Source organism: Pteronotus mesoamericanus, unplaced genomic scaffold (assembly GCF_021234165.1).
Source record: "Pteronotus mesoamericanus isolate MK-2021 breed Mesoamerican mustached bat unplaced genomic scaffold, CSHL_Meso_final contig_78, whole genome shotgun sequence".
Taxonomy (NCBI): Eukaryota; Metazoa; Chordata; class Mammalia; order Chiroptera; family Mormoopidae; genus Pteronotus; species Pteronotus mesoamericanus.
The window spans coordinates 11,610,119-11,622,041 of NW_026555258.1; the positions used below are offsets into that span (position 1 = coordinate 11,610,119).

Here is an 11,923-nt window from a genome sequence, read left to right on the forward strand (position 1 = left end):
TTAAAAATTTAAATGAGATGGTAATAGGATTAGATTTTAGTGTGAGGTTAACTGGTTGAAAGGGACCAAGAGTAGATGTGGGGAGAACAATTAGAAACTCTTGGCGGTAGTGCAGGTGAAAGATGATGTCTTAGATGAGAGTTGTGGCGATTCAAATAGTAAATAAATTAGAGGGAAATTTAGGAGGTAAAACCATTAGATCTTGGTGATTGAATTTATGGTTTGAGTAAAGAGGAGAGTTGGATGGTTGCCATGTTTCGTAGCTTGAGCAGCTGCATGAGTGAGCAAGCAAGGAAACAAGAGAGACAGGTTTGGCCAATAGGTTCCGTTTTGGACAGGTGGAGTGTGAGGAACATGTCTCCCTTTCTAGTATCAAACTGAAATCTGCTTCTGTGCACTTTCTCCCCCATGGACCCTAATTCTCTCTTCTGGAGCTTGTAATGTCTGGCCTGTTACACATCCTTCACTATTACATGGTGATGTCCCTGCCAATTCTTTTTCTCCCGCTCTCAGCTGATCTTCTTCATCTGTTTCTTTTCCTGGTTACCAGGCTCTGCCATTCTGTTGACCTCTTGGACATAACTCTAGTTGGTAGTGTCCTTGTTAAAACATAGGCTAACTTGGCTTTTCATGGGGCCCAAACTTAATGTTGCAGAAAGAATTTGTAGATCCCTCATCCTGTAGCTCTTTTCCTATTACCTTCAAAGAGGACATCACTTTTTATTGTCAATCTTTTACTTTACTAAGTGTGCAGACAGCAGACACTTCAGTTTTGTTTTGGTTTTGGTTTTTTTCATTTGTGCAGCCATTGACCTAGATCTCTCCCATTTTGTACATTTGTTGCTGATGTCTTGGGAACTGCGAACCTGAGAAGGCGAAGGCTCTTCTTCCAACTCCCCCAGTTTTCTCTTAACAAATTCTTGTGAATCTGTTACTAATGAATGTTTTTGGATTGTTTGGGAAACTTTTAATATTTTTAGTCTCTACTGTTTTAGAGAGGAACCTGTAGGTGTTTGCTACTTGCCGAGAGCAGCACTTGAGTCACTTGGTTTTCATCCTCTGTTCAGGAGGTTCCCCTAGGGCAGTATTCTAGGGCTTGATGAATAAATCTTTTCACTGAGTGGTAAGAGTTGAGTCTTACGTTCTAGTTCTATCTGGTAATCGACTAGTTGTGAATCTTTAGCCAAATTATTTACCCTGGCTGGGCTTCAGTCTTTATATCTTGTAAATGAGAATGTTAAATGAGATAATCTTTAAGGTCCTTTACAGCTTTGATGGGCATTTTGTGCTTTTATAACTAACCGTTCATCAAATACCGCCTGTTTCCTTACATGTCTGTGTTATATTATTATGAACGCCCCCCTGACCCTGTTTTAAAGTAGGCTGAACTTTTTGTCCCTGTTTTCCTTTTTATCAAAAACTTTAACTCGAAATTTGTTTAAATTTTGTATTGCTTATAAATGTCTCCACGGAGTATTACAGTAGCATAAACAAAAACAAAGTTGTCTTCTGATTCATGTTATTACTCTCATTCTTGTAGGGTCATCAAGACTCCTGAGATACCAAACTTGGCCTTGCTTGGTTTTGGAGATGTCTTTGCCCTGCTGTTTGACAACCGCTACCTATACATCATGGACTTGCGAACAGAGAGCCTGATTAGCCGCTGGCCCCTGCCAGAGTACAGGAAATCAAAGAGAGGCTCAAGCTTCCTGGCAGGCGAAGCTTCCTGGCTGAATGGACTGGATGGGCACAATGACACGGGCTTGGTCTTTGCCACCAGCATGCCTGACCACAGTATTCACCTGGTGTTGTGGAAGGAGCACGGCTGATGCTACGAGCCACCACTGCTGACTGACGTGGGGTGCCTGGGCTGCGGGTGTTGAGTGCAACCTCTGTGGTGGCCGACTGCATGAACCAAAGTTCTCACCTAATGGTATCATCACGCAGTGCACAATCATTTATCTCGTTTGCTGGGGGCCAGGGCTCTGGGTGGGGGAGGGCTCGTTTTATTGACATACAGCGCAGCATGCTAATGAGTACACCATTGATTTCATTTGTACTTAGTTATGTTGGTCAGTATGAGAGGATGCATTTTGGGTTCATCTTTCTTGACTATTGGTTTTTAAGTAAAGAAATTTAAATGGTTTATTAATCTGCTAATTGGTTGCCTATAAACACACACTCAGTCTATTATTAAAGCTTTTACCATTGCCTTTTTTTTCTTTTGAAGATGAAGCAAAGGTGCTATGATGTTTTACAGCAACTTTTTTGACATGGGGCTTAGCTTTTATAACAACCAGTGTTACGAAGACCACCAAGTCCTGTAATATTCAAAAACTCTCCACCAAATACCAGTTCTAAAGAAAGTCTTGTCTTCCAGTACAAAACCAATTTGATAAGTTGTTTGTAATGCATTCTAACTCCTAGTTCTCGGCAGAGTCAAGGTCGGCCCATGTCTAAGATGGGACAGAGTTCTGTAGTTTTTTTCATCTGGAGCAAGCTGGTCCTGGGTCTCCCACGGTATAGGTGACTGCACAGAGTGACATGGTGCAGTAGAAAGAGCAGTGAAGTAGAAGATTGGCTCTTTCACCTAGGAATCCTGTGACCTTAAGCATATCATGCCCCTGACCCTGGTTTCTCTATCTGCACAACTAGTTGTTAAGCTAAATGATTTGTAAGATTCTGGTCCTGCATATACTAAATTGTGCAAAAGTTCTTATTTTTGTTTTGTCTGATTCCTGATTCATTGTTTCTTTGGGGTTGGAGATAATATATAAATTAAATCATTCATACAAAGCTGCCATCTGTAAGGAAATCAAATACATGAAAAAGAAGGCTAAAAGGAGCATGTATAAAATATATGCCACTTAGAATTTTTAAATAATTGGTGGAAGGAATGCTGATAGGAGTTGTGGTTCTGTAGAGAGGCAATGTGCTGTATTGGATACCTGACCCTAATTTTCCCTCTGACTTGATATATGTCCTCAGGCAGGTTCACTTTCTATCCCTGGGCCCTCTTTCTTTGAATCTTTACAATGAAGGAATTGCCCCAGATTAGGATTCTCAAACTCACATGCCCAGGAGAGTTATGCAGATAACAGAAATGAGTGAGGCATGCTGGGTCGGATCGGGCCGAACCACAGAAAGCTTATAGAACAGGGCAGTTACTCAGCTCTAAGTGTTAGGCAGAAATGAGCCCAGCGTTGGCAGGTCTTCAGTTTTTTTTCAGGAGGAACAGAATTTTATTTGAAATTTCTGATTTAGAGATGTTGACAACTAATTGAGGGTAATTTAAAATAGAGTGGGCTAAACAAACGATGTCTATGGCTGCCAGCTGGTATCCTCCACCCTTTCATTGCTATAAAGTTAAAGAATACTGTGTGATTCAGCAGTGGAAATGTTTTAACAAAATTATCTGGCCATTCAGCTGTCCCTTTGTGATACAGGGGAGTGGGGGAGGGGGTATACTTCATTCACAGACAGGAAAGCAGTTTAAAGATGAACATAAGAACCAGAACCTCAGTGAGAGCCTCTGCCTGACAGTATGAGTTATTCCGTCCCCTTGCTGAGGGTAATGGAGTGTGTCCCCGTGTAAGGTGGGAAAAGGCTCCCAGCACAGCTGAGAAGGATGCAAACTCTGCAGTGGGGACACTGCTCTCTGAGGATCTGCATTTGCGAGAGCCTGGCAACGGACTGCTGACTGCGGTGAGGTTTAGAGAATTGATGGTTTCAAGGACAGCTTTAGTCAATATCCACGGTGCCACTCTAAAGGAATTAGGTAAAAGAGCAATATCTTACCCCATCCCCCAAACCCATCTCATACTGAGTTCTGTGTATCAGCTCTGCTTGGTCCTCCAAGAAGTGGAACCTGAATTGCAGCTGGAATCTGTTTTGCAGGAGCCTCAGGAGACGTGGGGCAGTGATGAGGGCAAATGCCTTTTGCCTCATGCAGCCAACCAAGTAACTGAGACTACTGTTATTATGACCATCCCTACTCCCACCTCGCCTCGAGATATATTCGTAGCTTCAAAGAGCAAGAAATTTATTATAGTAGTCAATTGTCGGTGGAAGTTCGTTTGGAAATGACAAGCCTGAACTTGTATGGTGTACCCCACTTCCCGTTTCAGTGTGGACACCCAAGTTACCAAGGTGGCACCGAGTGGCTGATTTTGACGGCAGCCCTTGAGGCTGGGGTTGGAGTCCTAACTTCGATTCCTCCTCGCAGTGGTCTTCACGGCACCAAAGCCTTTTATTTAATTGCCTTATAGTTGCAAGACTTGGTCATACTATTGCTAGCTTTTATAAAAACGGAATACTAACTCATCCTGTAAAAAAAGGAAGCGAAATGGGGAGGCAGCAAAAGGAGTGGCCAAGGGGTACCACGGTGTAGTTGCTTGGCCGCCTTTCGCTGAGGGAGGGGCTGTCTTCCACACGCTGGTGTCTGCTTCCTTAGCTCGGAGGCGAGGATCAGGGCTTTCCCTCTTTTGTGACTATTCTTAGTTCTGAAAAATTCTTAAGTCATGGGCAGATGGGTTCCGTCCTTTGAGCACATTGGACATCTTGAATGACACTTGAGTTTGGTGGACGTGAAGCGCTTCTCTCAGGGCCATGAAGAGCACATACCGACCCAGGCTCCAGGGTGAGGGGGTCCAGGCCAGCTGAGTGGGAGGTTTTTAGCAGACTTTGTTCCCAGTCCAAAGGAAGCAACCGTATTTTGCCGTGTATAATGTGCACTTTTGTGCCCAAATTTTTGAGGGAAAAGTAAGGATGCCCATTATACATGTGTAAGTACTAATTCATATCTATATAAATGTTTTTAATTCCTTTTTTTATGTTTATGCATTAAAAGTATAACTCTAGAAAGCAATAACAATATCCGTATGCAAAATAATACCCTGGCATATGATAATTGGTTTTGTTTCTAAATATAAATAAATAAATAATTGAATTAAAAATTTAAAACAAAAGATATTTTCCCCCTGAAAGTTTGGGCCAAAAAATGTGGATGCACCTTATACATGGGAGTGCATTATACATGGCAAAATACGGTAGCTTCCTCCAGCCCTATTATTTGAAGTAGTCAGTGTTGTCAAAACTGGGCCTTAACTGACCTTCAGACCTCGTAGAGAAATAGGAAGAAAGACTTCTTCCGGGGAGGGGCTCAACTTTGAAAAAGCTCTGAGGGAAGGTTCATGTTTGGATAGCTTCTCATCAGTGGAAGGTGAGGAACATTGCTTGTTAACTTTTAAGGTTTACACTTCATTTTTCAAAATTTAAAAATTGCTCTGTTCTGGCCATTGAAAATGTTTAGTGTAAAATGTGAATGAGGATTATATAATTATTCTAGTATTTGCTCTCAGGAGAATGATTACTGCTATGAATTTATAAAATAAGGAGAAAAAATATATTTGGAAACAGTATTATTTGAGACATGAAGAATTTGTTTCTGTTAGATGAAGCATTTTGCCCAAAGTAGCTGGGGAAAGCAGAGTCTGGCTGTACACATTGCTCTCGCCAGACCCCGCCAGCTAGCTCTTCGAAGCTGTGCTCCTGTGCCCTGGCTGCCCGGGAACCTAGAGGTGTGTCTTCCCGCCATCACTTCCAGCGTCCTGAGCCGCCTCCTCTGGGCCTCCTGCAGGCCGAGGTGTCTGAATCAGCTGCTTTCACTGCAGGGAGGTGTGCAGTATCAGAGGGCTGCTCCAGGATGCAGCCTGGGGCAGGGCGCTCTGGCACCTTTGCCTTTACGGACACAGAGTTGTCAGGATAGGGAGACGCCCTGTTATGTCTGTCCCCCTGACTGAGCCTTTGTATCTGGTTATGCTGGTGCTGGCCAGGGTATTTAAGATGCTGTTGGGATTTAGTCCCCAGATGAAGTGTCTGATGAAAGGAGCAGGTTAGTGTCCTTGACAGAAATGCCCACTAGCTGTCTTTGGCAGTGTCTCTAACCAGAGGTTCCCCATGGCTGCTCTAGGAAAGTGAACTTTTTTCAGGATAAATCCTCAGATGGGTTACTGGCTGGTCTCGCACCCTTCCCATCAGCCTAACCAGGCTGGAGGATCATGCTCGCTGCAAACAGGAGTTTTGCTGTCAGGTTCTTCCAATATGTTTCCAGCCTTCTCTAGAATGGTTTTGTTGGTTAAAGTTCGTCTTACAGTCCTGACCAGTGTAAACCTACTTAATCATTGTAGCTTAAAGAATCAGCTGCTTCTGCCCACCAGGAATGTGCTCAGATAAAAAGGTGTGTTTGCATATTTAAACCAGGTAAATTATTCATTCAGATGATACAAACTCAACAGTTTTTTGGAGTCCCTTTACTCAAATTGTGAACAGACGTATTTCACTAAGGCTCTCCAACATCTATAGCAACGTGGTCAAATTCATTAACTCACGTTTCACTAATTTGATGTATGTTGTGATCTAGGGGGAACGAGGTGAAGTTTATATTTGAACTGTCTGTAGGGCAGGGGGGAAGTAGGGATTGTTTAAACAAATAGTGGAGTGATTGTGGTACAAGGTGTCTCTGTAAGACAAGCCATTCTTCTCATGCATCATAGAACTTCCTTTTACCCATGAGTGATCGTGCTAACTAGAAATCATTTATATCTATACATTAAAACAGGTTCCTCAATTAGGCAACATATGGTTAGCCAAGCCCAAGTTATTGTTTGTACTTGAAAGTAATAAAGCTGCATTTCCTTAAAAATACATTCTGTAGTTAAGACTATTTTCTTGCTTCCCCACCCCCCACCACCAATTCAGAGGGGACTTTTCAAAAGTGTGTGTGTTTTAGATTTGTTTTTAGAAATGGAACTGTCCCTCATGTGATGGGAACTGGCTCTTGCTTTACTGTTTCTGCATGCACTAAAACGTAAGCCCAACAATAACGATTGTGAATGAGATCCAAGATGGAAAACAATACATTTAAAAGTAAAATGCAAAGAAGGAATCTGACCTGTGGATGCAAATGGGGCAGGGGTGGGGTGGGGGGGGAAGCACCGTTATGCAGGTCAGGTGGAGGCCTTGCAATCATCTTCCTCTCATTTTCCCTCCTCTACTCCGCACGTGCGTGCCCAAGTTGGCTCATTCTTTCATCTTAATTTAAATGTGTAGGGCCCTTTGTCATCAGACATGGTCCTGTACGTTTGATTCCCAAAAGCACCGTAATAGGGCAGATTTTCATTCCACTTGCAGATGAGAAAGCTGAGGCGTAGAAATGTGGCTCATTACTTAGTGGAGCCATAAATGGTGAGGTGGAGATTGGGGCTGCGATTTTAGCCTTCACAAGCCTGCATTTTTCCTGCATTGTTTCCCTCCCCATCTCTCCCTGTTACAAGTCTCCTCAGTCCAAACCCCGAACAGCTACGTTCCTCCCTCACCACTTGTGAGCACCTGCTGAACCGGCTTTCGCCCTGCCTCCAGGGGTCTCCCCAGCCTCCGCTTGGCATGCACGCATCCTCGGTTCAAACCACCTAATGACTCCCTGCTCTCAGCAGGTGTCTAGATTTATGATCTTACCATAACAGCCCCAGCTCCTCTCTTCCGACAGTTCTTGCACTTTCTTTTCCTGCCATTGCATTTTGGCTCTTCATCCTCCTGGGAAAGCCCTGCCCCTACCGCCCCCGTGCCTCTCCACCTGGCTTGGGCCAGCCTCTAGGACCCCACTGGCCTCCCACTATCATCAAAGCCTCTGCTGGCTACCATCCCCCACTCCACCCAACTCAACGTTTTTGTCTAGGGTAGTTTTGCAATTTGGCAGTTCATCATGAAGTACCTTTTGCAATTGGCAAACCATGAACGTTCACCAGGGATAAGTTTTTCAAAATTTGGGTGAATACCTCATCTCCCCAGCAACATTGTAAGATTGAGTTCTTTCATGATGCTCAGTAAATTCTTGATAAGTTACTCTAATAAATGTCATAGATTATCTCAGGGGCTATGTGTTACGGAGGAAAAATATCTTTGAGAATATCAACATTGAAGCAAAATGAAAGACCAATTACACACAGATCTTCCTCTCCAACTTCCCTGTTCTGCCATATCCTGTAAGCATCTACAGTGTTCTGAGCACTTCGGGCCAGAACATTTGATGATCATTTTGTGATTAGACATGTAGTCCTTGCCAGTGGAAGGTCCCTGTGCTTTGTCTCCATTTTAACCACAAGTTCTGTTCTCTGTGTGGTAAAATAACAACACCAATTTATGGAGAAAATTACCCAGAGTTCCTGTATCATCATGACTTATAATATTCCCTTCTAATCCTTCAGCACATGTGTATAGATCTATGTGATAGCAAGTCCTTGTTTTGTATTCTGCTGTCAGCAATGTGCTTTAAGTCTTTGCAATTACCATAGTACTTTGTAATGTGATTACCTGTAATTTGCTAAACCATTCCTATTTTGGTGGATAATTAGGGAATTTCCAGTTTTGCTTTCTAGATAATCCTACAGAGAAGTTCTTTGCTTATATTGCCTTAGAACGTATTCCCAGGAGATGACTTACTGGTAAAAGCAAAGGATATGTTTTTCTTAATTTTTTTTTTTTTTTTTTTTTTGTTACAGACACAGAAGAGCACATAAAACACACAGGCACAGTTTACTGAATAGTTAAGAGTTAACAACCCTCTAACCATGGCCCAAGTCAAGAAAGAGCATTTCTGGCTTTCTAAGCATCTCTTTGTTCAAGAAGAAATACCTGTGGCTTTTGCTTCACATATATCATGTAATTTTCCAAATGGAGTAAAGGGATATATGTTGTCATTTTGCTGATTGGCGTGTGTATATTTCAACACATCATCAATTTTGAGTGGTTATTGTAAACATGTTTGCCAATTTAGTAGGTTTAAGGAAAGTATCTCAAGATTGCTTTAATTGACATGTCTTGAACATGTGAAGGCATATTTGTATGTGTGCTCATTTGTATGTCTTTTGAATTCTGTCTTTACCTTTTACCCATTTATTTTTATTACATTTTCAAATAATTTGGGAAACATTGTTTGAGATAGAGTCACAAATACAATTTCACTAATCTAGGCATCACTATTTTAGAAATAAGAATTCAACACAAAGCATGCATTGAAATTTTCTTTCATTACATAAAAAGGATTGGTGTCAAGCAAACCTATCAACAATCCTTATTTATGTTCCAGTAATTATTGTGATATGTCACAGATTATGCACTGCCTGTTGAAAGAGTCCTAGGAAGATACAGCTTGCTGACAGGATTGGTCATATATAGAACCGTATCTTTAAATTCCTAATGAAGATGTACCACAGGTGATCAATAATAGTTCAAGGAAAATATGAGCAATCATAAATTAAAAGGTTTCTTTTTCCAAAATTAACTGTGCTGAAATTTAAAATGAGGGATTCATCTAGAAGGCATCCAAATGAAACTGCAAGAACAGAATCATCCTGGTGGTTTATTTTTACTCATTAATGCGGAGTCAGGGAGAGGGTGTCAGGTGCTTATGTGTCAGGCCTCTGTGAGGTCAGAGAGGAGATTTTCCATCTGCGGGAGTTTCACAGGAGAGCAAACATTCCCGAGTGTGTTCGTTCAGCAGATTTAGCCATGTAAAGCCAGTCTGGAGCAGGTCGATCATTCAAGCTTTAAGGGCACAAAGCTTGACCTCTAAATGAGAGGGAATTAGTAAAACAAACAAAAACATGGAAGAAGGCTGTGTGTCAGCCTATGCTGACAAAACTACCAAAAATAAGTGTTATTTGCTTCATTTCTCTTTTTCTCCCTTTCAAAAACTGAGTCTTGAGAACAGGAATTGTATCTTACTCTCTATACTGGTATCATCTAGAACTGGTCCAAAGTAAACTCAGAATAATGGGCTGTTGATTAGTCTTCGTTAATTCTCAAAGTGTGGTTTGCCTTGGGAACCTGGTGGGAATGCAAATTAGTGGGCCCCACCCCAGACCTAACACAAATTCAAGCTGGGGTGTGGCAGGTGATTGTGACGCCCTCTAAGGCAGAGGACCACTGCTATTCTCTAACCCATTCTGCCACCTAGTGGAACTTCGGGGAATAGCAGCATCTGGCAATGAATTGGGTTGAATTCATGACTTCCTTACCCTTAAGGTTACCGCCACTCTGAATGTGTTCTAAAACTGGAGTTGCCTCCCACTTTATTTCCTGTTGTTATAGCGCATGTGATGGCAAGACATCAGCAGGCAGTCTGCATAAAGTAATCCTTACTGCTTTAGAAATGCTTTTAATTTTGTGCTAAGATGGCTCTTATACACTGGAATATTACATAGTTATTAAACAATTCTTCGAAGACTAACACATGGGGAAATGCAGAAACATAAGTGGAAAACAGGTTTAAAAATGGCATACAGCATATTTCAAATTAAATGGTTTAAAAGTGCATGGGACAAAATGAAATACACCAACAGGGTAATAGTGGTTCTCTCTAGGGGTGAGGTTATAGGTAAACATTTTCTATATATTGTTTGTATTTTCTGAGTTTTCTACAATGAGCATAAATTATTTTTAAGAATGCTATTTTTGGTTCTGTAATACAGCTGCAGGCATTATTTGGCTGAAATTCCTTCTTCCAGGGGGTATTGGGTCCCTCTTCTGTACTGAACATTGTGCTAAGGGCTGGGGATACACAGGTGAGTTGTGTATGGTTCTTGCTTCCGGGAGCTCATGGTTCTCTGGGGGGTAGGACACACACACAGACCCAGCAAGGAAGCACAAAGAAGGCAGACGTTCTACTTACGGGGGACCACTGAAGTTTCCCGGAGAAAGTCACCCTCCATAAAGTTCCCGAACTAAGGGGGTTGTGTTACTACTCATGGGGGTCTTCATAGTCAATATAGGAACATGTAAGACACTCTCCAAACTTGAAGACAAAAATCATTAAACAACAAAACTCAACACAAAAGTGGCAGGTTATTGGCGGTAGCAATATAGTTTTTCAATCTCCTACCTAAAACAGCAACTAAATAGCAAAACCCCAAAACCAAACAATACTGATGATAAAACTAGGTGACAAGGTAACCCCACAAACCCTAAAATCAAGCAAATAGGGAAAACGAAAAGCCTCCACAAGAACAGCGTTTATGTTAAAAGAAAAGGAAAAAAATGGAACAGGGGTAGCAGATGACGGACCTGAGAACAGGAGGACCCAAAGGAGGCAACGGGCGATCGCTGGAGAGCTGAGCAGCCGACGTGGAAGTGTCAGCCGAGCTAGGAGAGTTCTGTCCTCTCCCACAGCAGGTGAGTGCGTGCAGGGGCCTACGGTAAGGACGCCTGAAAGGGCTGGAGCAGGGCAGCCCTTCTAAGCTCATGAGACCGACCTGCTGTCTTCTAGGACAGGGTCCCACTCTAGGGAAAACTCCTGGGACTAAAATAAAAAATGGGCTGGACAGAGACGAGAGAGAGGGCAGGGGTAGATAGCGGGGGTGGGGGAGAGAGAGGAATGAGAGGGAAGGGAAGATACTGTATTATTTATGGAGTCTTTATAGTCAATATAGGAACATGTAAGATACTACTAGAATTTGAAGACGAGGAAAAGAGAGATGGACCAGGTTCAACAAAGGATCAGAACAAAGACAGGAAGTCCCAGAAAGCAAGCTGCCTTATTTTTAAATGCCACACAAAAAGAGCAGGAGAGGTGGCTCTGTGAAGGTTGAAAAAATCCTTTCTGAATGTAACCTCATTCCCAAAAGTCAGGAAAATATAATTTTACATAAAAATAAACAATAGAGAAGCATCAAGGCCAAACTCTGTATAAAGCTATGTTAAAAAAAGAAGGACTAAGAGGGAGCAGAGTGAGAGGCCACGAAAGACACCAGAGGAAAACAACGGGACACCACCTCATGCTCACGAGGGTGGCCGCTATCAGAGAGAAAAGAAATAGGTGTTGACAGGCAAGGAGAAACTGGGACCCTCAGGCATGGCTGGTGGGAGT

The 11,923-nt window shown here is 42.4% G+C and overlaps 1 protein-coding gene across 1 annotated transcript in view; it reads left to right on the forward strand.

Moving 5' to 3' along the window:
* Positions 1-6,803, forward strand: part of FBXW2 (F-box and WD repeat domain containing 2) — a 30,633-nt gene extending 23,830 nt beyond the window's left edge. Inside the window, exon 8 of the mRNA XM_054584467.1 lies at positions 1,541-6,803. Coding sequence (XP_054440442.1) covers positions 1,541-1,829 — 289 coding nt within the window. The 3' untranslated portion in view covers positions 1,830-6,803. The remainder of the gene's footprint in view (positions 1-1,540) is intronic.
* Positions 6,804-11,923: the final 5,120 nt, after the last annotated feature.